Below are 26912 nucleotides of genomic sequence, written 5' to 3'. Positions count from 1 at the left end.
AACTGTTAGTGAATTTTTTTCAAAAATGGATAGTTGGAATTTTACTGATTTCTCCAAAATTATTCACTTTCAGGATTACAACAAGCTATAAGTAACAGTAAGGTATTCTATAGTAATGGCCCAAAACATTGTGGAGACACTAATGAAAGATGTGGTTTGGACCACATCTGTGGAATACAGTAATAATGATTATATGGTATAGTGCTGATGCAAGAGGCTGGGTAACAAAAGGAATAGGCGCAAAGATGATGCTAGGAATGGATAAAATTTATCACATAGAAAAACATCTTTTTTTTCCTAGGGCCACACTTGCTAAAATCCCTTAACAGCGACATATCAGTCCCATATTAAAAAACATTTAATTTTATAAGGCAGAATATTGTTTTCAATGTGTTTACCCTATAACCCAGTTCTTCTCAAACTTTTTTATATTGGGAAACATTTTTAAAGATTGAGATTTTCTTGTGGACACTTCCCCTCCTGGTCCCACATCTCTTCTGCAGCAACTAGACTCCTTGTGTACACAGAAAAGTAATATCAGAGCAATACTAAAGACAACATAATGAAAACAAACTGAAATCACTGAAATGGATATGGTTGTTTGGTTATGCTCCTCAATTATGTATCTATGCTGGTTATTTATTTTCCCTGGACATCACAGTTGTTAATAGTGAACCTCCCATAATTTTCTGAAAACTCCGTTTCTCTAATCTCTCCAGGTCAGTTTGCAGTTTGATTTTGTCCTCTTACATGTTTGCTACTTCACCAAAATGGGGTAAGGTTCTTGCTTCAAAAAAGTAAGTACACCTCTACCTCGATATAACGCTGTCCTCGGGAGCCTAAAAACCTTACCGCGTTATAGGTGAAACCACGTTATATCAAACTTGCTTTGATCCACCAGAGAGCGCAGCTCTGCCTCTCTTCCCCCCCCCCCCCCGAGCACTGCTTTACCGTGTTATATCCGAATTTGTGTTATATCGGGTCACGTTATATCGGGGTAGAGGTGTATAATTGAATTTACACAAATAGAAGCATCTGAAAGTTAGAAAGAAGCCTTGTTCTGAGTTACCTATATAAAAAAAGGCTCTATAAACTTTTAAACAGACCAGATACTCCACCAGGATAAAAGATACAGCTCCATGGGTCATTGAAAGTGTTCTGGGAGACTTAGAGTAGGCCATGGATCTTGGTGTGATAATCAAGTTAATTCCAGAGAGAATGGCTCTAAGTGCTTGAGGATCCAGGTATCACCCCCCGTTCCTAGAACAGAAATGGACATAAGGCTTGAAGTAGGTGTCATTTTCAAAATCTTGGAAGAGTTAAGACCCTTTTTAAAATATTTGCTTGAGCCACAGCTCTGCCCCCTAAAGAGGCAGGCATACAATTGTATTTTTGGCTTTACTATTATGATGTTCTTGTAAAATAAATAAGCCAAGTCTCCGCATCATACCTGCCCTCCTACAGATGGCTTCTTATTCCATTCCCAGCATCCTCCCGGCTCTTGCTGCAAGGGCCCTAGGGTGACCAGATAGCAAGTATAAAAAATTGGGACACTTTTTTGGAGGGAGGCATATTTGCCTATATAAGATGAAGGCCCTAATATTGGGAGTCTGGTCACCCTAAAGGGACCTCATGTTCCATTCTCAGAGGAGCCTCTGTGTGCAACACGCACCTAGCCTTCTCCAGAGACTTGACTTTCTGCTGACCCATTCTCTGAAGATCATACAGGAGCCCAAGATAAATTGTGATCACATAAAACATGCTCTATTTTGTTACTTGGAGACATCAGGACTTAATATTTACTTAAGTCACTCACTGCAGAGGAGAGGTGTCAAACACATTGCCCATTTGACACATTTGTGAATGAAGGGGCAGCGTCAGATTCTTCCAAATCTAAACTGTTTTTTTAATAAGGTTTCTAGTCCTCATGGTTAACAAAGGTAGCCTTCCAAAAATGTTGTCTGCCTTGGTCTTGGTCTGCAGGCAGCTGAAATAATAGTCCTTTGATGTGTGAACTCCCATCATAGAATTGTAGGACTGGAAGGACCTCCAGTGAGAGGTCTAGTCCAGGCCCCTGAACTCATTGCAGCACTAAGTATTATCTAGTCCAGGGGTGGGCAAACTACGGCCCGTGGGACCATCCTGCCCGGTCTGGCCCGGGAGGCTCACCCCCAGCCCTTCCCCCACTGTACCCCCTCCCCCGCAGCCTCAGCTCGCTCGCTCGCTCCACCGCCGGCACAATGCGCCAGGCGGTGGGGCTGTGAGCTCCTGGGGCAGCGCAGCTGCAGAGCCGGCCTGACCTGGTCTCTGTGCTGCGTGGTGGCAGCGGCAGCTGTGGCTGATATGATTAGGTCCTATGATGGTGTCCCTTGAATAGGTATGTCCCTTGAATAGGACCTAATCACATCAGCCACACCATCAAGGGCTCGTCCACCTGCACATCTACCAATGTGATATATGCCATCATGTGCCAGCAATGCCCCTCTGCCATGTACATTGGCCAAACTGGACAGTCTCTACGCAAAAACCAGTCAGAGAACACTTCAACCTCCCTGGACACTCAATTACAGACCTAAAAGTGGCAGTTCTTCAACAAAAAAACTTCAAAAACAGACTTCAACGAGAAACTGCAGAACTGGAATTAATTTGCAAACTGGACACCATTAAATTAGTTGGTATGGCAACCCCCATTTTTTCATGTTCTCTGTATATATATATCTTCCTTCTGTATTTTCCACTGCATGCATCTGATGAAGTGGGTTTTAGCCCACGAAAGCTTACGCCCAAATAAATTTGTTAGTCTCTAAGGTGCCACAAGGACTCCTCGTTCTTTTTGCTGATACAGACTAACACAGCTCTACCACTCTGAAACCTGTCCCTGACAGCTGTTTTCTAACCTGCTCTTAAAAATCTTAAATTATGGAGATTCCATACCCTCCCTAGGTAATTTATACTAGTGTTTAACTACCCTGACAAATTGGAAGCTAAACTGACCTTGCTGCAATTTAAGCCCATTGCATCTTGTCCTATCTTCAGAGGTTAAGAAGAATATTTTTTTCTGCCTCCTCTTTGTAACAACCTCTTACGTACTTGAAAACTGTTATCATGTCTCCTCTCAATCTTCTCTTCGCCAGACTAAACAAACCCATTTTTTTAAATTTTCCCTCATAGGTCATGTTTTCTAGACCTTTATTCATTTTTGTTGCTCTTCACTAGACTTTCTCCAATTTGTCCACATCTATTCTCATTCAGGAGCTAATTATAAAGTGTAATAATGTCACCTTTAACTCTTTAATTGCTGAGCACAGTGGCACGAATGGAGAGGGGGTCAGACATGGCCCACAGGGAGTGGGAATTGAGAGCCGCTGAAGGACTAAGGCTATGCAAGGATTGGGAGCCACAGAGCTGCTGTCACAGCAAGCAAGGTTAGGGTTCCCACCTGCCTGGTTTTTGAACAGGACACCTGGTGGAAAAGGGACCCTGGCAGCTCTGATCAGCACTGCTGACTGGGCCATTAAAAGTCCAGTTGGCATGGGGCTGGCAGGCTCCTTACTCAGCTCTGTGCAGCTCCCAGGAAGCAGCAGGCATGTCCCTCTGGCTCCTAGGCATAGGGGCGGCCACTGGGGCTCCACGTGCTGCCCCCAGCCTAAGTGCTGGCTCCGCAACTCCCATTGGCTGGGAACTGCGCCAATGGAAGCTGCAGGAGCAGCGCCTGCGGGCAGGGGCAGCGCTTGGCGCCACCTCGCCGCGCCTCTACCTAGGAGCCGGAGGGACATGCTGGCTTCTTCCCGGAAGCCCCGAGCCTGCACCCGAAATCGCCATCCCTGAACCCCATTCTGCACCCAAACTACCTCCTGGAGCCTGTGCCCAGCACCCCATCCCATGCCCCAACCCAAGCTCGGCACACCCTCCCACATGCTGAATCCCTCAGCCCCAGCCAGAGCCTCACCCCCTCCTGGTGAAAATGAGCGAGTGAGGATGGGGGAGAGATGGACAGAGGGGGGATGGAGTGAGCAGGGGTGGGGCCTCGGGGAAGGGGCGGGAACTCAGGGGAAAACAAGGGTGTTGGGTTTTATGTAATTAGAAAGTTAGCAACCCTAACCAAGGTGTGTCTGTACATCCAGCAATCCTAGCAAGCAAGGCAGCGTAACTGTATCCCAGTGTAACTGGACAGGACTGACCTCGACGCCACCGAGGTGCAAACCTGCTGCGTCTATACTGGACGTACACGGACCTGGAAACACGTCCAAAGATACAAACAGGAAGGGGAGGGGCATTCGTGCCACTCCTCCTCTAGCGCCGCCGGGGTTTGTTTCCCCTTCACAGCGGCTGAGCGGAGGGATACCAGTACGAGGTTAGCCAAAAACGAACGCAGATCCGGTCTCGACGGCCATTTTGTGTACACGCACAGACGAACCCCCGGGGCGGGGACTAACGAGTGACCAGGAGCCGGGCACCTAGTAGAATTGGAGGCCCGGCAAGAGCCTTCGCTCTGTGGGCTACTCCGTAGCCCGCAAAGCGACGGACAAACCGCCTACTCAAGCGCAGGGGGAAACTGGGCCCTGCCTAATGCGCCGGTTTCACGTTGTCTGCGAAGAGGGAAGTACGGGATTCTGATTGGCGAAGCGGCGCCTCTTTCCCCTCCCCAGAACAGGAACGCGTGCGGTCTTACTCTCGTGAGAGAGGCACCACGAGCCTCCCCCCCTTCAGTCCCTCACCCCCGCACCACTAGAAGGCGCGTGCGCGCAACTTGCACGCGCCTGAGGGCCCCCCCGGACCGCCCCCCTCCCATCAGTCTTGGTAGCGCGTGCGCGGATTCCCAGGCGGCGGCGGCGGTTAGCGCGTCCCTCCCTGCTCCAGTGAGAGGGGGGTGCAGACGAGGTTCCTCAGTGACCCGCCCCCGGGAGCAGGGGGCGGTGCTTGCTGTCCCCTCCTTTCTTCCTCGGCCTCGCCACCGGCGGCGGCTGTGCAAGCGGGCTGAGCTCGATTTCTTCCGTGGCGGCAGCGGCTCAGCTCAGCGTCTGTCCTTTCCGAGGCGGCGGCAGCCAGCGCTCTCCGGAGAAGGGGCCGGACACGGACCCGCCCGTCGGGAGGAGGCTGTGGGCGGCTGCGCTCCGTTCGGGCGGGCGCCCCTGGCTGTTTCCGGAGGAAGGAGAGACGCAACTACCCCCCTCCCCCCTCAGCGCGAGCGGAGCCCGGAGTCACCGCGGCGCAGAGACAGGCCCGGCGGGCGGCGGCGGCGCACACACACACACAATGGCGCTCAAACGCATTAACAAGGTGAGCGAGGGCCGGGCCGGGGAGACGGCGCTGCTCCCCGACGCCGGGGCTGCGCGTCAGGCCGCGGCGGGGGCGAGTCCCTGGGGTGGTGTTGGTGTTGCTGTCGCTCGGGGTTATTGGGTCCCGCACGGGGGGTGGGGGGAGGATGTTGCCTGGTGTGTGCGCGGTGCCCCCGGCTCTGGGTGGGGAGTGAGGGAGGCCTCCGGCCGGGGCGGATGACTCTTCTCTCTCCCTCCCCGCGGTGAAGAGCAGGGGCCTGATCTCCTTCCGGGGCCCGGGCTGGCTGTGCGGGGCGAGGTGGGGAGGGCGGGTGATGTCGCCCGGGAGCCCCTTTTGTCGCAGTCACCGGGAAGGTGACGGTGGCCCCGCGGGGAGGCGTTGGGTTGTCTGGAGGGCCCGGGCAAGGGCTCTAAATGTCAGTGTCACCCGGCGCGGAGATGGTGTCGGCTTCTCGCCTCCATCTCTTGCACTGCTGCTGTTACTGATTCCCCGGCTGTGCTGTGGCTGTATTTACATCGCAGGGACAGTCAGTGCTGGGTCGCTCCTTCCCGAGGGGGAATCCGCCTCCCGGCCAGATTGGTTTCTCTTCCCTGGCGTGTAACTTCTTTCCCGCATTGTAAGATGGCGGCGGGTTTGCCTAGTTCAGGCTCTTTCCGGGTCTCTTGCTTTCTGCAATAACATCACACACACACGTCCACGCTCCCGTCAACTCACTCTGCACAGCAGCAGCTGCTCCTATTCCTCTAGATTTCCACTTCCCCCTGGAAACCCACCGCTTTCATAATGTCGTAGAGGAATGGCTTTTTACCTCATCTCTTGCTTTATTGGGGGCGGAAGACTGTTGTGTGATGATCTATTGAGAATTTCATCCTTGCACAATCCAGCAGGGTGGAGTAACTTTACAGCTAACTCAAAAAAAATGTTGGGGTGATGGAAGCTTAACCTTTCCAAAGAGGAAGGTTAGTGGCAGAGGGTGGGGTTTAGGTAACTTGTAAATCTTCTCAATTTCGGTTGTGATGTTCCTGTGGTACAAAGGTTTAGTGTTATAGTGCTGCATCCAAGCTCCCAAACTGTTGGGGTATTAATGACAAGCATGATTAAAGATAAATAGCTTAAGCTCTAAATTGGTATTGATCTGTATTTACAAGCATGATGGCATTTTAAATATTTTGAGACTGGATAGATTATTTTTGTCTTTGTCACTTTACAGCTTGCCAACAAACCAGAAACTCAGTGCCATTAAATCATACACTGAAAATGTCAATTTTGGATACAGTGATTAGGGTTTGTCATATTTTTTCTTAAATATTACAGTAACTTGACACACTCTCTTACTGTGGAGGTCTGGTGGCTTGACTTACTAGTTTGGTTATCTAACAGGAGCATAATGTGGTTACTGTGTCTTAATTTATTGCTTATATTCAAGAATAAGAAAACTCTTAAATTCAAAACTGTTGATTCAAGTAGGAGAATGTGTAGATTTGAATTAAAATGACACTCTTAAAACACTTTCAAAATAGTTTCTGGTAAACTTGCCACCAAAACTTGTTTCCACTGTAACCGTGGATGATATAACTTAAATTTAAAATGCAGCTGGGAGACTCCCTGGTATGCTTTGTCACCAGTGCATGCAAGTGAAATGCATCTTGAACTCAGACTTCTTGAGGTCCGAGGAATTTCTCAAGTATAAATCAAGACAAACTCTCAAATGCATAATCTATACTTAACCTGATATCTTACTTGGAGCCTTAGCACGTTTTTAAAAGTAATTTTGTACCAAGAAGTCTATTTAGATTGTAAGATTTTTGGAGTGTAGGAACTAACAAAATGGGGCTGCATTCTTGGATAGTTTTTAAGCACTGTCTTAATAAACACTTTTATTATTAGGCATATGTCCAGGGGTTCAAATCTTTCCTGTCCAAGGTTAGTGGTTGGAAATAACCATTTTTGACTAGTGTAGCCAAACCAGGCTGTAAGATATGCGTCCAAATTTGTTCTGTTTACAGTTGTGACTTGATTTTCAGCAGTTGCCATCTGAGACAATTATAGTTAGATGAATCCTTTATCTGTAATTTGGGATTCCGAGATGCTTTCCAGGCATGGCAAGCTCATCCAGACATCAGTTTCTAGCTTTTATGGTGCAACAGATCAGACTTTGAAACTCCGTGCTTCCTTATAGTATGTGCTTGGCACTAGTCCAGGGCTGCAAAATGCAAGTCCAAGACCTCAGAGCACTGTAAGTGTACGTACCTGATTCAGTCTAACTTGCAAGTCTGTAGAAATTTTACCTGCCAAGGTCAGAGTTCATTGTCTTCAGCAGATGACATCACAAACACACAAAGGAGAGGCATTTTTCTTTCAATTCCTGATCTGGTTTGATTCCTTTGTTAAGGACCATGCTCTTTGAAGTGAAATATTAAACTTGGGGCTTGGCAAGTAAGTAAAAATAGACTTTCAGGTCTTGCTAACATATAGAAATTTGTTCTTAAAAGTTGGGATTTAGGATAAGACTACTTTTTATTTATTTCTTTATTTACAAAGGCTATCTAATATTGACTTGGCACCTCATCAACCATTTTGAAGTTGCATTTTAGAATATGTGAAAACATTAGGCTATGTATTTTTGGGTAACTTTTTAGGAAAGAATCTTCAATTCATTGAGTCTTCAGTTTTAACCTTGAAGCTACTGTTTTCTTGTTTAAGGATTAAATTAACATTAAAACAGAATACTGACTTTTGGTATTTGGGAAGAAATAGATGAAAATGTTATAACTGACAGCATTAACTTTTTACACACATTGCATTACTACCAATGTACTGGTACTAGGTAGCTTTCAGTTTAGTGGCCCTTTGAGATTATTTCCCAGTGCAAAATATGTTGTCAGTTTCTGCCCAAAGAAGTGGGATGGTTTTGATCTAATGGGAATCTGACTACATCAGACCATTTTTATGGCAACTACTCTTAAAATAAGGAAATTAAAATACTAATAATCTGTTTGTGCACTGTGGGACCAAGGATGCCATAATATTGTTCAGGAAAAGTTTTTTCTTCAGTCTAATAGTTTTGGAGAGAGTGCAGGAGCAGGATTAAAAAGCTGATTCAAATGGAGGGTGTACACTGCATTTAATGCCCAGAGGACACTAGTGAGGGACAGTGTATTTAAAATATATATATGAATGAATGAAGCAGGATATTTTTCAGATTTGTTGAGGCAAGTTGTCCGTTAACCACTGATAAAGGGTTAGTAACTTGAAATCATACTTTAAAAATTAGTCTTGCTCCAGAGCCCCTCTAACAAATATTTTTGCTCTATCATTTTCCTAATTTAAGTTTTATTCTGTTGCTGTTTGAGAACCCTACACAAATAAAGGAAAACTGGTTATGCAAGGCAAATAGTGAAATTGACTCTGATAGCACTGTGTACATATATGTGGAGTACACAAATTGGTGGGGACGGGATGGGACAGAAGTTTTGTCTAATCTTTTAGTTTTAGTAACTTTAGATTTTGTAACAATACAAACACAGAAGCAACTAAGTGTCCCCTTAAATTAGTCAAATGTTTCAACAGACTTTAAACAGATTTTCCCACCTCTAGTACATTCTTATAATAAACTACCTTTCCTGTGCATCTATTGAATTGGTCTTCAGTAAGAGGTCCTAAGAAGAAATATATTGAGATGCCAAGGTGGTTCAATATGTCAAGCTGAAAAAGAGGTCCCATAGTTCTTAGTCACTGTATTTATTTATTTAGTACCAATATAGCTATTTGAGGTATTAAAAGTAGTCACTGAGGTTTCTTAAAATGGCTTCCTTCCAAGTAAGGTGGGAATTGCCACTGTACAGCAATCCTTGTTGTGATGTTTATATCTTGATCAATGATTTGCTCTGTTTGCCTTTATCATGTGATTTGGAGGCAAGGGTTTGAGCTTGTTACAGGAATTGGGAGAATTTGTGCTTGTTAAAAGGTTGGGCAAATAAGCGGTGTTATAAGAAAATGGGTATTAAGCAGTAGAACAGATTCTGGAAAAAGCAATTGATAATAATAAGATATCTCTTTGTAGGTCATCTTTGAAGCACAAACTTTGAGCTTGTTTCTTTTTTGCTGCTTTATGACAGAAGCCTGAAAGGTTTTTAGACTTTCTCTTCTCGTTATTACTTTTGACATTCCAGCCCTGTCTAGGCTGACTATGGCCATTGTGTACACCAGGGAACACACACACACACACCTCTGTTACCATATTTTCAGCTGAATTGGTGATAATGCTTCTTTTATAAAATACTTCAGTTCAGAAAAGGCTTATTCCTGGAGAGATAGTGAAAGAGTGATAAAGAGCAAAGAGTGAAAGGTGATAAAGAAATGGGAAACGGATTTTCTATCATTGTTTTTGTTAACAGGTCATTAACTACAGTGGCTAATATTTTGGATAAATGAAGGCTTTGTTACTCTGGCTCCTTCACTTGATGTGTTACATCTCACAATAAACATTCCTGAGAACTCCCACAGGTTCTCCAGCAAGACCATGACACTTCTGATATTTGAGCTTAAAGATTAAGGCCATGTCTATACTACAAAATGTCAAGCCAATTTATGTCAGCATATAGCCACCTCAGATATTAAATAGCTTGTGTGTGTACACATTGGCTGCCTAGGTCAGTGGTATGCTTCCTTACCAGGAGCACTTGTATCGATTGTATTGTCAGTGTGGGGCATTGTGGGACAGTTCTTGAAAACCAGTAATAGTTGACTCAAGCAGCATGGTGTCTATACTGACATTGCATTAACCTAATTGCGTCAGTTATGACTCTGCGCCGCTTGGGGACATGGTGATATAGTACTAACTCGGCATAGAGAAGCACTTACATTGGTGGGAGCCAAATTTAAGGGAAGACATTTCCATAGCGAGGTTGACGCAAGGCAGTTTCTGTCACCCTAATCCTGTAATATAGACCAGGACTAATAAAAATTTTCAGGCCGTCTTTAAACACCAAGAAAAAAAAATGTGAAAAGGAAAATGTTTCAAAATACTTCTGGAGATTACCTTTAAAATTCTTGGACTCCAGTGTGTTCCTGGTTGAGTGAACTGCAAATATTTTTCTAAAAAGTGAATTAAGGCCCAGATTGCACAAAGAAGTAATGGTGTTCAGCACACAAATTTTAAACCTTTTCTTTTCAGCTTGCTAGAAATCGCCCTGCTAGCCTTCCAGTCACTTTGATCCTCTAGTATGTATCATTCTTTCATCATACTTGGAGTCTTTTAGACTCTGGAGCTGGCCTTTAGGGTCTCAGCAAATGGGGTCTAGCTGTATAGTATGGTGGTGACAAAGTATCTGTCCATACTTCTTGAGATTAAACATAAAAACTGTTTGCAAAGCCACAATTAACAAAAAATGTCACTTGCCTATTTTAAAGGACAGTGGGCCTCTGAAGGTAACTGTGAAGGCCAAGAATGAATTGTTTTGGTGTACGCAGTGTTGTAGCCTATCAGTCCCAGGATATTAGACAAGGTGGGTGAGGTAATATTTTTTTTATTGAACGAACTTCTGGTGAAAGACAAGCTTTCGAGCTTACACAGAGCCCTCTTTCAGGACTGGGAAACTTACTCAGGGCTTGTCTATGCTACCACTTCGGTATAATTTACGTTGCTCATGGGTGTGAATAATCCACGCACCTGAGCAAGGCAAGTTACACTGACCTAAGCGCTGGTATAAGCAGCACTATGTCGGCGTGAGACTTTCTCCCACTGACATAGCTACCGCCTCTCACCATAGCCTCTCTAGTGCTTCCGGGGTAGACTACCCCTCAGAGTGTCACAGCTAAATACAAGATGAAACAGATTGTTTACATAAGTAGTTAACAGGCCACTTCAAGCTAGATGGTCCCTTGAAATGTGTTAACACCCCTCAAGTCATAGGGAGGAAAGGAAGGTGGGGACAGAGAAAAAGTCACGGGAGGCTTGGTCTATACTACAGCCTTGCTCCCGCTGATGTAATTGCCCTATTACACTGATGATATAACTCCACCTCCACGAGAGGCATAGGGCTTACGTCAGTGTAGTTAGGGTGACGCAGTGTCCGTGTTTTGGTGTTGCAGTCTGCTCCAACACGTGCTTCACTTGCCTTAAAAGCACCAGGGGCATAAATTCTGTCTCTGACTACTATGGGTGAGGAGAGAAGAGAAACAGGTTTTGCTCCTTACACCTGGTTAGTTTCACTCTTGTCTGTGGCTGTTACTTATATCTGGTGTTGGCTAAAATTCTGCTGGGGACGTGAAATTAACAAGAAAGCCGGCTCCCAGCCATGCTGCTACTGGGTCTCTGCTATAAGCCAGGCTGCCACCCAGGCTTCCGGCTTGGGCTGCCACTTGGGCTCCCTTCTGGGAGCCTTGCTGTCCCCTGGGGTCGGCAGCCGACTGGACTCTGGGTGCAGATCTCCCTGCTGGAGGCGAGAAACCACAGGCAGCTTTCCCCCTGCTCCCGCCTAGAAGTGGAGAGGTGAGAAGCCTGGCTCTCAGAACTCTCCTTTCCCTCCTCTCCCCCCACGCACACACGGCCCCTCTTCAGTTGGTGAAAGCGCTCCTGGTGAGGACGCACATCACTGACAGAAAGAGGGTAGTGTGGACATGAGCCACTGCAGTAATTACATAGGTCATCGATTGTAGTGTAGACATGCTCTTAGTCTGGTATCCAGTTCTGTGGCAGAGCAGAAGTTCAGTCCCTCAGGGCATGTCTACACTGAAATTAAAGACCCTTGGCTGGTGCTTGGGCGAAGAGGTTATTTAATTGTGGTGTAGATGCTTGGTCTGGAGCCTGGGCTCTAGGACCCTGTGAGGTGGGAGGGTCAGAGCTGCAGCTGAAGCCCAGATAAACCCAAATGTCTGCACCACAGTTAAAGGGACCCTTAGCCCAAACCCTATGAGCCTGAGTCTGCTGGCACAGGCCAGTTGTGGGTTGTCAGTTGCAGTGTAGACCTACCCTAAGAGAGCGCAGATAATTCAGTTCATTAGCAGTAGTCTTGATGGATGTTTGGGCATCATGTAGTGTTCATTTAGTAGGTATTGGTGCCGTGGTTTCTCCTGGAGGTGGAGTTTTGTAGGTTGTGGAGTCGTTGGTTCCACTTCTTGTATTTGTGTTGGATGGCTGTCCTCAGCTTTTCTTGATAGTTGTTTTAGGTTTCTTGCATGATCTTTTTTCTTCCAGTATGTGGGAACATATGGTGATTTCTTGTCTGAGGTGATCCTTTCTGGAGTATGTGAGGTGCAGTAAGTGATTCCTCATTTTTATGAAGTCCGTCTCCAGAGCTGTTCAGCATATTTAGTTTTGTATGTAGAGGTCAAGAGTTATGTTTTGTTCCTTGCATTTGCTCAGGAAGTAGATGTTGCTATTAAGTTGTGCTTCATTTTTCTTCATCTCGTGGAGTTTCCATTTCAAATGACAAAATTTGGTACCCTGCATTGTTGTATGTAGTGTTGTTGTAGCCATGTCAGTCCCAGGATGTTAGGGAGACAAGTTGGGAGAGGTAGTACCTTTTATGGGACCAACTTCCGTGGATAAGAGAGAAGCTTTTGAGTTTACACAGCTCTAAAGTGCTCAAAAGAGTCTCTCCCCAACAGAAGTTGGTCCAATAAAAGATATTGCCTCAGCCGCCTTGTTTTGGTGTTGCAGTCTGTGCTCCAACACATGCTTCACTTGCCTTAAAAGCACCAGGGGCATAAATTCTGTCTCTGACTACTATGGGTGAGGAGAGAAGAGAAACAGGTTTTGCTCCTTACACCTGGTTAGTTTCACTCTTCTGCTACTTGAAGCATTATATATGGCAATAGAGCATGATGCAATCTGCAGCTGAGATGAAAAAGGCAGAGGGATCCGAAAAACATAGGTGTGTGTTGAGGGTTTGGGCAGCTGTCAAATTTCCTCCTCTCCCCTCCCGCCCCCCCCCCCACTAAGAGGGGTGGGGTCTAAGTGGAAGGTTTGAGAGGAAACCAGAATTTCAGCTGTCTAGTGAAGTCAGTTTGGAGATGTGAAGATGCTGTCCTGCATAAAGCCTACACTACAGTATGCCTTTTACTAATCCCTTCACAATAGCAGATCAGAGGGTCTTTGAGAGAGTAGGGATGGTCCTGCCTGAGGGTGGGGAGTTTGGGATAAGTTGACTTAGCTGACTGAGCTTCCCTGGAGCATTTCCTTGGAACACCCCTTTTCCCATCACTCCCTTCAGTGCTATACCATCCTTTGTGTGGGTGGAGTACAAGTACTTTTCATCTTCCCCCAGTCAGCCTCTTTCGCATTTAGGAGGTGATTAACCATTTCCAGAATTGTCCCAATAGTTTTGAGGGTGCGCTCCAGTGGCTGTTTTATGAATAAACAGTCTCTTCTGTGGATGTAGCTTCTGCCTCAGGTGGTGGTGCTACATCTTACACCACAGCCAGTGATGTAGACTCCTGCCTGAGATCACAGCAGGGCATTTGCTCCTTAAAGGGATGAAAAAAGAGAGGGCCAATCAGGGGCCCCTTAAACTTCAAAAATCTTTATTTATCCCCTCCTAGATAGCATAATAATTTAGGGCTTTTCTTCACAAGGAAATATACCAGTATAATTATGCTAGTAAAATATATATTGCTACAAGTGTACTGGTGTAACTTCCTATGTGGACATTCTTCCAGAACATTTACACGCGGGAAGTTACAGCAATATATCTGTAGCAGTAGTATAGTTATGTTAGTAAATTTCCCCATGTACATGAACTCTCATTCACATTCTTGTATTCATAAAAAGTGAGGGTCCATAAGAAATCAGTCACTTGTTAAGTGGTAGCTAGGCCTCAAATGAATGAAAAGCTGCACTAAGAATTTCAAAAATTGACCTTGAATACTTTAACATTTAAAATAAAAGAATCCTGGATTAGTAAATCAAGTGACATGCTGACATGAGGTTCAGTGTGAATCAAATAGCGGTTGTGTGTTCACTAAAAGTGCAAGTTATGTTGCCTAACATTGCCCATTATAAAATATCTTCAGAATATTCTGAGAAGCTGTAGTGTCTCCGTGCTTTGTTACAGGGAATTGAAGTTTGCTGTCTCTGTGGAAAATTTGCCCAAGCTTGACTGAACTACCAGTATGAAAAATCACAATTTGTCTGTTTAGTAGAGGCTTGTTTATTTGGCAGAACATTTCTCTGATTGGCACTGAGTATCCTCCAGCCCAGGACACAAGGGTCTGAGCAGGATTCTCCGTTTCAGGTGCACTTACTGGTTGCAGGGACATCAGTGTGAGAACATGGGGACTCTATCCTGTGTTGTCAATGCTCCCTCTCCATGCTGCTTGGGAGCCAGTAGAAGGGAGGATAAAACTTGATTCAGATGCAGAGGATGGGGAACAATAGGGTCTGGGGTAGTGGTGGGGATGGATAGGAGCAGAGGAAAACAAGAACAAGGAGGCTTGGGGGGTGGGGACAGAAGAGTCTGAGTAGAGAACACCACCTCCAGAAACTAGAATTGAACCACGAATTCCTGAGTTTGAACAGTCCTCCGCTTACTAGCAAATTGCCAGTGTGTTTCATGGCTAAGTGAGTCTTATTCCCCCACAGCGGCTGCTCCACAGAGGATAATGGCCTTCTACTGCAACCTCTTACTGTTACCTCAGGTGGTGGTCTATGCTGTGGTTCTAAAGGTTCCAGCTCTGCTGATGACCCATGTTGGAGGGGAAGGGAGGGGAGGGGAGGGGTTTCAGTATGTTCCACATGATACAGTTTGGGATTTTTTTACTTTTTAAAAAAAGAACTTGGAAATGTTTTTAACATAAAGATTTTCTTGTACGTGAAGATTTCTCCGATTTGAGAAACTTTGCAATGCCAGAATTTAGATGTACAGGATGGACACTACTCACTGAATGGGTAGCTATTCAATATACTGAACGATAAGGATAAAAAGAAATGTGGTCCTAGTTCTTATTTACTGCACACTGTCCAAACTAAACTGAATACAGATTTATTAATTTCCTCCTAGGCTTTCTGTGGTGTCTGCTACCGTAGCATGAGTGCTTCAAACATTAATGAAGTTGTCTTCCCAACACTCCTGTGAGATAGGGATAACCCAATTTTATGGATAGTGAGTTGAAGCAAAGAGATTAAGGCTGAAAGCATACGTTCATATTGCGTGCCTAATTTGAGATGCATGTGGCCATTTAAAAAAAAAAAATTACTTAGCCTTTTTGTAGTATTTGATATGTTGAAAGCACAACTACAGCTGACTTCAGTTGCAATGAGCTCAAGGTGTCTTGAGTTAGGCATTCAGAAAATGAAGAAAACAGGTAGTGGTCACCTATGAAGTTTGGTTTAAGTAATTTGCCCAGCATCAGGAACTGTGTGGGAATAGTGGGAGTGCCATTCAACTGCCTTAACCATGAGACCTTTCTCTTTCTGTAATCCCTGCCTTATTCTCTGTACCCATTCTAACTTCTATAACAAATGAGGCAGGTCCTCAACTACACAATCCTGTGCACTGATTGAGGCAGGGGTCCTGTCAATTAAATAGTTTGTCATCCTAATTAGACTAACATAATTCATGCACATGTACAAGGTAGCTGAATTAAAGTTGCACCTGAGGTCTGACACGTTTGAGTACTTGACTTACAACCTTCATGTTCTTTTAAAGTGGGGGTTTTCTTTTTGTATGTAACAATTATACTGTGGTAGCATCCACCAGCCTTGATCAGGACCACATTGCTAGACACTGCATAAACTTAGTTTGTGCCCTGAAGAGCTTAGGTTCTAAATACAAAACAGGAATGTACGTGAAAGGTATGGAATGGACTGGCAAACTAATAAGAATGAAAATGTGGTGTTTTTAAATATATCTGTGATCCTTGGGCTTGTCTTCAGTGTTTTCTGTACCTGTTTTTGTATGATGGCTTTATTTCTTGCCTGTTTGCTCTGGTCACTTTAGCCCGTGTTGACTTTCTTAATAATTTAATGCCCTTTTCTTATGTAAATATTAACATTTGTGACTTACTTGTTACTTATAAGCTGTGACCTGTTTGTCTACTCCTTTGTTTTTAATTTTATATGTGTAATAGGTATAATGGATTTTGTTCCATTATATTTTATTACTTTCCAAATAACTGGCTCTTCGTATATATTTTTTGATGGCTATACTTGCATTTGAGACACCACCTAAATATGGGTAGCACTGGAACTATTATGACTTTTTAATCTGGTCTTCTGCTCCAATGATACTCTAATGGCTGCTATGAGTGGAGGTTATGGGAAAGGCATTTAATTTAGTCACTGCATGACATTTCCACTTTTAATCTTAAAACATGAGCTTACATTCTCTTTTTTCCTTATCCCTCTTTTTAGACCCTTCCAATCCTTCCTTTCACGGAGTAGTCCTCAAGTCTCAATCAATGAGTGAAGATTAATTTAATAATGCATTCTTGGGTGTTGATGTTTTAAGTGTCAAGTAAATGTATTATGAGAAGGCTCTTGTGATTTTTAAATGCCTTTTTGCTGGGGCTTAAATATTCCTGGAATTACATTTTGGTCTGTAATTTCTTATTCTTAGTTTAAACAGATTCTTTGAAACTTTAGCAGATCAATTTAGCCTCTTCTATTGTGCCTTTTTCACTAGTTACCAGAAGACTGCAATGTATTTTTCTAATGAATAATCTATTTTAATTATTTAATCTTCAAAAACAAGTCTTAAACTCCCCATTAGATTATTATACTTTGTGACCATGGGAGAGAAAAAGGCGCCCACTAGAATCCATGGGGTGAAGTCAGCTGGCATTCATGTTGAACTAGTAGAAATTATTTTAACTTGGACCAGGGAAGGGCAGCAGCTATGACACGGAATGCAAACTCTAACAGTGAGGGAGAGAAGAGTGGACAGAGAGCCTGTTATGTAAGGTGTCTTGCAAGAAGGCAGCTGTCATGCATTAAATTCTAACTTCTAAATTTATCAGGTCTCTAACAATTCTTACATTAGCTGCTATATTTCTGAAATGTTCTTAACTGTACCCAGTGTATGAACCTGTATTAGCACACAAGTGCTGTGCTGTTGATCCTCTGAGTGGTTTCACTCTCCCTTCAGATGTCTTTTCTCAAACCTTTTAAATAATATCTGAAAAAGGGGTCTCAGTTGAGTGAGTCTTTTTTGTTGCAAAATTCAAGCTTTTCATGCTCCGTAGAGTGGTGTGTACTGGAGGCACAGTTCAGTGTTCGAAATTACACATGATCCACACTTATAAATGTTTGTGCTCAAATACAGTAGTACAAAAAAAATTAAGCAAAAACTAGTGTTAAAATTTTGGTTTACTTTCCATCCAAAACCCAAGAAATTCACTTATGGTTCCCAGCATCAACAATGACTTGGCCATTTTGCACAAATATAATTAGCAATCAACTTTTACAGTACAGTGATGCAAAATGTTTCCTGTCTTGAAACCACTGGGTAGCTTTCATATACACATGGAATATTGGGGGAAATGGCTGCCTCTGTACTGTCATTTCTTCCCCCCCTTATTACTACTTTAAAACTTCTAGGCGAAAAATTTAGCAGAAACTCTTAGTAAATGCTGAATTTGTGTTTTAAAATCTGTCATGATCATAACTGAGGGTATGTTTTTTTCACTGTCCCAACTACCTTGCCATGTTCATAACTTTCCCTACTGGGGCAAAGTACTTGTACTGCTACTTAAATACACTGCACCCCATAGTGCTCTAACAGGAACACTGGAGTGTAATTAATCCTTAATTAGTGCTTTAAAATGCTCTACATTTAATCCTTAATATGACTATCACAAGTTTCTAGATTTGAAAACTGAGATACAGAGGTGGTTTGCCCAAAGCTACACAGGAAGTCCATGGCAGATCCAGACAGAGAACAAGATTCTTAGTCCTGTGCTTTTATCACAAGACTAATCCTTCCTTCTAGTAGTAGTACATCGAAGTTCTGAACCAAGACTGATCATTCATTTATTCCTTCCCAGTTGGGTCTGAGATCTCTGTAGATGAGTCAGCTGCTTGGAAATACTGTTTCTCAAAACTGTCCCTGTAAACTGAAAAAAGGTATCATTAGCTGTCTCAAGATGGAGGCAGGTCTATTCCTTACCAAATGGAATCTACACTAGGGATTTTTTGAGGAATCCTAATGGAGTATCCTTAAATATGCCTTCCAAAAAAAGAAGAGGAGACTAAGACTGAAGGGAACAGAAACTGGAGGGAACAAGCAGAGAGTGACACAAATAAGATATTGAAAGAGTAAACAGGGCCCCTTGTTTTCTGCAGACAGAGAAATTACTACAAAATGATGCTTCAGAATACATTTTAATTTTTAAGAACCTGCCAGGCCTTATGATTGTAAAGAGAACCTTAAAGTGGATCAAATGTAAACATTATCTTCCTTAGTCAGAGGTGAGGTGCTCCTATTCAGCTCAATGAAATATTAACTTTCAAGCCTAATATTGAAACTATTTCACTGACAGGCTGAAAGGTTCTGCCAGAATATTTGCCCACTGCTGCTGTAAGCAGTGGTAGGTATTGGGGCAGCTGGTCACTGACCCGAGGAAGAAATTTGTGTATTGTCCTTCTCCCCCCCCCCCATACACCCAAATCAGTCATTCTCCTTCTCTTCCCCCCACCTTGCCTCAAAGGAGGAGAGGAAAGATCAGATGTTACTATAAACGCTGGGAAAACTAGTGTTAGGGGGCTTTCCCTTCACCCTTCCACTTCCCTGGTTCTTGTCACGCAGACAGAAAAAGACCAGAAGTCCGAAGTGCAGACAATGCAATGTTTATTGGGGTTAGTTTCCAAGCAAGCATATTCCGAAGCCCTTCACACCAGTCGGGCTTATTTCTATGTGTCGATAGTCTGTTCCCTAGTGTTCCTTTCCCAGCTCTGACGCTGCAGAGCGTTTACCCCTGTTCCCCGTTCCCCCCCCCTTAACAAAGGTGATTCCAGTTTCCCTTCCGCTTCCTGTTTGACCCCAGTTTTTATAGTAATATTCTCATCTATACCTTAACCAATCAATCCTAACATATATTATTGTAACATAATTCTCTAACCAATTATATCCCACTACCCTAAGTAACTTACACCTAGCAAAATTAATTATACAGCAGATAGAAACAATTAGAGAACCAGACAGATGAACAATAGAAAAGTGGGGGCCATAAAGATAAAACTACAGAAATGAGGGTTCACTATAACAACCGTTGATAAATGATTTCTTGCCAGACAGGATGCTATGAAACTAAGTTTTCTTTAACCATCTTAAGATCTGTTTCTTTGTCTGGTGGTGATTGAAACAATCAGGACAGGATCGTCTTCCTAACAGCCCAGTACCACCTTACTTCAATGTGACTGGTTTGGGATGTGACCCTACGCTTCACAGCTTATGGATGCCCCTGATGCTTAGCCAAAGGCCTTAGCCTAAGAACAAGGCCTCAGACTATCCTAGTGAGAGAAGGCCCATACGCAGGCAACTGATTTTGATTCTTTGTTTTTTATGTACCTGTAACTAGCTAAGTGATAAAAAATACACCTAAGTTCTTAAAGTATAGGCCTTTACAGGCAGGCCTGAATATCTGTATTCTAACAACTAGGTTGATTATATTAAATGTGAAAATGAACTTTAATTTTTGACATTGACTCTTGTGCAGAATTCTCAGGTTCTTGCTGGAGCACTTCTGAAATCAGTTGGCCTTGCTGCAAAATTTAGTTCTAGCTTGCCACACAAGTAGTGGGGCTAAGAGGAATGAAAAATTCATCCTTCCAAATGAGGGAATGGAGGTGCACAAGGAGTGTTAACCTAATCAGGCTTTTGAAGTTTAATGTTTGTATAGCAGTTGAAATGTGATGTGCTATATGATGCTTTCTACACAGGAATCTTTACCCGTTAAATCCGTTTAGATAAAACATGTCTTGATTTTAATCACCGTAGGCCAGCCAAAACCATAGTCCTTCAGGCTGTTGAGGCTACTTATACACTGACAAGGAAAGTCATTTTAACCAGTATCTAAAACCATTTTCTTAATGGGTAAAGTGGGTACCTCTGTATTGGAGTAAATGCTTGTGGTGAGGGTGACTTGAGGAGTAAAGAGTCCTGAAACTCAAATGTTATAACTTTCAAACTGTTAGTATTAGCTAAGCTATATATACGCACAATCTTTCTACATATACACTTTGCTTTGAACTGTTGTCCTCGGCTTCATTTTTTTTTAGATGGGATTTCTTTCACTGGTAGTCAGGTGTTTCTACCCCTAGCTTAAGTATTGGCATTTCTTTTACTAGATTTATTAGGAAATCCCTCTTGCACTAAAAGAGAGATCTCATGTCTGTTTTTAGTCTGAACTTATTGCTCTGAAGACCTCCAGTATCCTTTGTAACTTTCCCTGGTCCATGGAATTTGCCTCTTACAATCTTTGTGAAACTGCAGTGCAAACCTCAATTTTTTCCTCCTTCAGTACCATCTCACTTATTTTTGTGTGTGTTTTTACAAACTAAAGAGCCCATCTAGGGCTCTAGGTGCTGTTGACAGTTTTTGGTAAAAGCACAACATATCAACAGATCTGTTGCTTCTCCCAGATCAAATTGGATAGCCCAGTGACAGCGTAAATATAAATGTATCTCAGTTGTTAAATGCCATATGACTGCTTCTACTCACTGTAGATGAGTCATCTGTTATGACACTTCTAGTATTTAGAGGGGTTCTCTAGTGGAACTCAACCGATTTTTAGCTAGACATTGAGAAAAGTGACCATTCTCATGTACAGGGGTGTAATCACATTTCTCATCCACACGTGCCTTTTTAGAGGAATTGAGACTATACATTGAATCTAGGGCAGGAGTGAGCAAACTACGGCCCAGGGGCCGCATCTGGCCCTCCAGACGTTTTAATCCAGCCCTGGAGCTCCAGCTGGGGAGGGGGTCAGGGGCTTGCCCCGCTCCACATGGCTCTGAGAAGCTGTGGCATGTCCCCCTTCCAGCTCCTACGTGTAGGGGCAGCCAAGGAGTCTGCACACTGCCCCCACCACAAGCACCACCCCCACAGCTCCCATTGGTCAGAAACCATGGCCAATGGGAGCTGCAGGGGGGCGGCGCCTGCAGACAGGGCAGTGTGCAGAGCCACCTGTCCACGCCTCCTCCTAGGAGCCGGAGGTGGGACATGCCACTGCTTCTGGGAGCTGCTCGAGGTAAGTGCTGCCCGGAGCCTGCACTCCTGCACCCCCGACCCCCAATTTTGTGAGCATTCATGGCCCACCATACAATTTCCATACCCAGATGTGGCCCTCGGGCCAAAAAGTTTGCCCACCCCGACCTAGGGCATTCTTTCTCCTTTCCCTAGTATCATTTCAAGAATTAAAATGAAACCACTTCTCATCCTGTTGGGAATGTCCTTACAGAACAACCCTTTAACAACATAGGGATCTTATCAATATTATGATGTGCCAGAAAATGATCTAAAATCTCTTAAAATTGAAGAATCTCTGCCATTTAATAGAAAAAATGCACAAATTGAGTAACTGAAGACATTTCACATGGGATTTATCTTGATTTCTTTGGAAAGAACAGCTGCCCCTATGTCTGAATAGCCGTAGAAAAATTGACCATAATACTGTTAATTTCACTCTGCCATTCTTTGGCAAAACTGAACTGCAGGAGAAACATTGCAATACAAAAAGTTTGAAGTCTCCAACTGTAAAATTCAGGCCTTGTTGATCCGTGATTTGTTGTGAAAGCAAACAAATACAGGCCCATTTAGATTGACTTAGAGATGCCACACTTACCTTTCTAGTTACAATGGCAAAGTACCATAAATAAAAGATAAGAGTAGTCCAGTCTAGCCAGTATAACAGGTCCTGATTTAGAGTGAAGTTATAGAATCTGTTGTAAAAGAATGGGGAGGGGTGGTATATAGTGAACTTGCCCGCTGCTGTTTTTGTTAAAGTGCCTAGACTGCAATTGACTGCTATACTTTACATTAGCTCTGTAGATGTTCTGAACTAAGCTTTGTCATTAACACCTCAGATTAAATTAAACGTTTTGGAGGGAAGGGGGTAAACTTTGGTTACCTCTGTTTTGCTATATGCAGTGTTGATGTAGCTGTGTTCCTCCCAGGATATTGGTGACAAGGTGGGTGAGGCAATTTATTTTAATGGACCAACTTCTGTTGGTGACAGAGAGAAACTTTTGAGCTTCCACAGAGCTCTCCTGGGTTCTTTTCCCAGACCTGAAGAAGAGCTTTGTGGAGGCTCAAAAGCTTGTCTCTCCCACCAACAGAAGTTGATCCAATAAAAGATCATACCTCACCCACGCTGTATCTGTTTTGCTAGACCATTTTCTGCAGTGTTGAAGGAAAAAGTACAAAGTGAACTGGTTTATGTTGTTAAGAGTATTTTGAAGAAACTTTGAGAGGTGAGGCAGTACAGAAAAATAGGTTAACTTTTTTGTGTGCCTTCCAACAACTGCCTATCCTACATAGTGATACACTCTTGTTTGACTGAAGGTACAGGAAAATTGAAATCCCCTTTAATGCCATACTGGCCTGCATTTTTCTCTTTGCTGTTAAAGTATTAGCAAGTGGTGAGTTTGCTAAAACCATAGCTGGTCAAAAGTGTTTTTATTTCAAGTGTTTGTAAACTCACCACAGACCAAGATGAATGGGAAAGCTACTTCAGCTATAAAAGCTGTTAAGCTGCATCGTCAAAATTTCCATATGTCTGTGCATCACAATACTCAAGTCTAAGTTTCTTAAACCTTTGACATATAGCAAAGTGCTTGGTTTTAGTAACTTGTAAGCGAAATACATGTGATTTCTAACACTAATGCATTATAGAAAGAGGTGGCTAGTTTGCTTTCCTTGCACTCATTACTTCTTGATGTCTTAGGTTAGCTGTGAAGATTTTTATTTTTTTTAAATCCCTCTGCAATCTTTAGTATACTAAGAATAAATAAACTGACTTACTTTTGACTACATAAATGGCAGTTGACACTGTTTTTCAATGAAATTCAAGACAATTGCTATTTTAACAGAGAAATCTGAGATTGAGACTTCTGGTTTTACTGTGTTGATTTCACAGCTGTTATAAATGGACTAAAATCTTTCATTCTAAATCCCTATTTTCCTTCCCTTTTGTGAAGCCACTCGAGAAACCATGTCTGCTGTTCAGATTTCTCAGGATTTTTAAAAACATACTTGAATGAAATTGTTACATAATGTTAATTGCATTTTTTAAAAGCATGTTGTATTCCCTTTGTAATCTTTTTTTCTCTAAAAGATGAACTGAAGACTGATCTATTGGTGTGTGCCCCCCCCTCTTTTTTTATTTATATAACACCATATGTAGGATCTATCTTACATCAAGGTGAAGAGGAAATGAAACAGCTGTGCTGCTGTTTGTCCAGAATAGAAATTATAAATTTCAAATTTTTTGCATAGTGAAGACATTTTACCTGTTCTTTGCCCCTTGTGGTGTTAAGTATTTTTAAGGAAGGAAATCTTAAAAATTTGTTAGGCTTCATTTAATTCTTCATGCTATTTTTTTCTCCTGCATTGGGGTATCTAAAAGCTACAAGTAGTAATTCTGTTCTTACTGTTGACTTTCGAAGTATCAGCACTCAATTTACTAACTTATTTAAATTGCCAGGGCTAGCAGGTCTTGTTACTCTTTAGTGAAGACATTCCTAATACCAACCACAACTGCTCCTGTTGATAGGTTTGCCAAATCATTCTCTTTTATCCAGGAAAAACAATTTAAGGATTTTCTGTACATCCAGTTGGACAGTGGCTAAGGCACTTCACTCACTCTCTCTGAACACAATGTTTTCTATTTAGGAACTTAGTGACTTAGCCCGTGACCCTCCAGCACAGTGTTCTGCAGGTCCAGTTGGAGATGATAGTAAGTAGTATTAAATTTTAATGTTTTGTTCTCATTTTAATTCAAAAAGTATATAGTGTCTAAGTAATAATATTGACTTTTTTCCTTTTTAGTGTTCCATTGGCAAGCCACAATTATGGGACCTGTAAGTATTCTGACTCCCATGAATGTTAATACTAACTAATTCTTATTCAACAAGAACGGTCTTCAGTCTTTTTTAATTTAGACACTCTCAAAAATGCCAGTTTGAGAACGGAGGGGGGGAAAGTGAGTTATGCAGATTCCTCATTGTTGGCGTGTCACTTCCATAACATGACATGTACCTGAATTAAAATGTCCTGCATAGCAATGCAAGGTGTTGTCATTTTGTAATGTAGAATGTTTGTATGCCAAAGAGTTTCTGTAGTTCTGATCCCCCATGGGCCTTGTCTGCATGCAGAATTTTAGCTGTCAATATAGCTCCCCTGGTGCAAACCCTTCATGTAGATGAGGAAAATTGAGGTTTGGACTAGTAGAGCTTACCATAGTTTCAAGCATTTCTGTAAAAATAGAAAAGTTTTTCTGAAGTGCATCGTGTTCTGAGTGCATACAGGAGGAAAATATGCTGTGCATGCTTACTATGCATTTTTTAAACTTGAATGTGATTTGTATAACTTGACTAGGAAGAAGAATGTCTAAAGCCCCTTGCCCTTATTGAGGATTAAGTGCATGACAAGTTAGACTTCTTAGTACTTCAGTTAACCAAGTAGTTGAAGCTTCTAGGAAACCACACTGAAATACTAAAGCATATCAAATGGCCAAACATAACTTTATGAATTTTTTTCTAAAACATGCATATTTGGATTAAAGCTATTTAAAAAAATACCCTGAGTAGTCTTCCAGGAAGCTGTGGCGAGATGCCTTATAACAAAGTTCTCCCTTTACTAAAAATAGTACACTGGTGTATGTTTTGTATTTGGGATCTGAAAACAGCTTTTTTTTATAATGAAGAGAATTATATTAATGTGCATTTCTCCTCTAAAGAGATTTTTTTTTAACATGATTAAGGTTCCATATCTAGAACAACTCCAGACTTTCTCAGTTTACAGGTGAAGTGATATAATTGCCAGCTGTGCATACTCAGCCTGGGATCTGAACATTGGATTAGATTCTCTCTGTTATGCATAATGAGCAATAAGATTCTGCAGGCCAAAATCAGGTCTTGGTTACACCTGTACAACCTCACTGAAGGCTAATGGGGTTGCACATATGTAACTGAAGGCTTGTTTCATCTGCAGTGTCACTATTAATGGGGTATGAGAAGGTACTAGGTCATTTTCAGATTCCAGGCTCTGTCAGGGCTGGCAGTTCATTTAAAATTTAAAAATGTGAGCAAACTGAATCAAGTGCCAATAAACATGGAACCCCTTCAGTGACACTTTTAGGCCATGTCTAAATTCCAGCTTCTGCAGTGGCATAGCTAAGGTGTCATAGTTATGCTGTTGTAACCCTGAGTTATAGATGCAGACTGCAGTGGCAGAAGGAATTTTTCTGTCACTGTAGGAACTTCACTTACCTGAGTGACAGCAGCTAGGTCTATGGAAGCATTCTTCCATCAGCCTAGCTGGGTCTACAGCAAGAGTTAGGTTGGCATAGCTGTGGGGCTCGAGGGTGTGGATTTGTCACATCCCTGAGTGCCATAGCTATATTGACCTAAATTAAGTGTAGATTAGGCCTTAGTCATGTTAGAGTAGAACTTAATTATCAGATCAGTGTTAATGTACTACTTTGACCCTCCACATGTGTCCAAATGTGGTTTAGGTATTCTATTGATACCAGTTAGTGCAGCGCTTCTTTTGGGTGTCAAACGAAGAATCCTTTTATCTTCAGTTCAAAGTTCAAATGCTGGATTTGTTCTTATAGCTTGTTATCCCTTTGCATGCAACGAAGTATGCACTCCAGAGAGACCAGAATGTTTGCTTAATAGCTATACTAATACTTGAAGTAAACTTCCAAAAGTATGGAATGATCTCCATTGTATGTCATTGAGTAATACCTATATGATTGACTCTGCATGGTCACAGAACACTAAAAATATAGTTGGACTTCAAATACAGAAATATTTTTTTGTTCTACCTCTCCCTGCCCATTCAGTGTTGTTTATCCTCTTTTCTCACTTAATCTTTGTGCTATCAGTCAAGAGGCATTTATTAGTTACGCCCTTTGGAATAGCATGAGCACATACTTTAGAGCAGAATTTTAGAGAGAATTATCCTAGCTTTAGGATAATAGCTTAGTGGTCCACTGGTGTTGTAGGCCTCATACCTTAATGACAGGGTAGGCATTGGTAGTGCAGATGACTTAACATATTCCATATCTGAGATCCACTACTGACACAGAAGTCTAATAGTAAGGATTGAGTTCTCATTGTCAAAGACGTATTAGGAAGCTTTCATAGTTCTTTTCTACACTTGTTCTAACCAGTTCTGTGACTTCACCATAATAACTACTAACACTTGCCTCCAGCATGTATACAATAAAAGGGTTGAAGTAGTTCTTGAACTTCTCATTTGCCAATATAGCAGTTTTTCAGTGATTGCTATGTGATGCGCTTAATCTCTGCCAAGGCTGTCTCATTGAAGTGTCAACTCTAGCATTATGTTTTTGCCCCTTGACATATCTGTTGGCTTTTTACTACATTGCTTCATTTGCAGCTATTAAAGGATATATAAACTAAAGGAATAGGATGTGGCTAGTCTGTATATAAACAAGAGATTGGT

General features: G+C 42.6%; 1 protein-coding gene across 2 annotated transcripts in view; it reads left to right on the top strand.

Moving 5' to 3' along the window:
* Positions 1-4825: 4825 nt before the first annotated feature.
* UBE2D3 (ubiquitin conjugating enzyme E2 D3) overlaps positions 4826-26912 on the top strand; it is a 28525-nt gene continuing 6438 nt past the window's right edge. Inside the window, exons 1-3 of one of the 2 annotated variants that reach the window (XM_024211729.3) lie at positions 4826-5280; positions 24111-24174; positions 24267-24298. In XM_024211729.3, coding sequence (XP_024067497.1) covers positions 5257-5280; positions 24111-24174; positions 24267-24298 — 120 coding nt within the window. In that variant the 5' untranslated portion in view covers positions 4826-5256. The remainder of the gene's footprint in view (positions 5281-24110; positions 24175-24266; positions 24299-26912) is intronic. The other variant, XM_024211730.2, reaches the window with a different exon arrangement.

The sequence above is a fragment of the Terrapene carolina genome, unplaced genomic scaffold (genome assembly GCF_002925995.2).
Source record: "Terrapene carolina triunguis isolate 2854851 unplaced genomic scaffold, T_m_triunguis-2.0 Scaffold706, whole genome shotgun sequence".
Classification (NCBI taxonomy): Eukaryota; Metazoa; Chordata; order Testudines; family Emydidae; genus Terrapene; species Terrapene triunguis.
The sequence above is the reverse complement of the archived record's forward strand: the minus strand, read 5'-3'. Positions and strand labels throughout refer to the sequence as shown.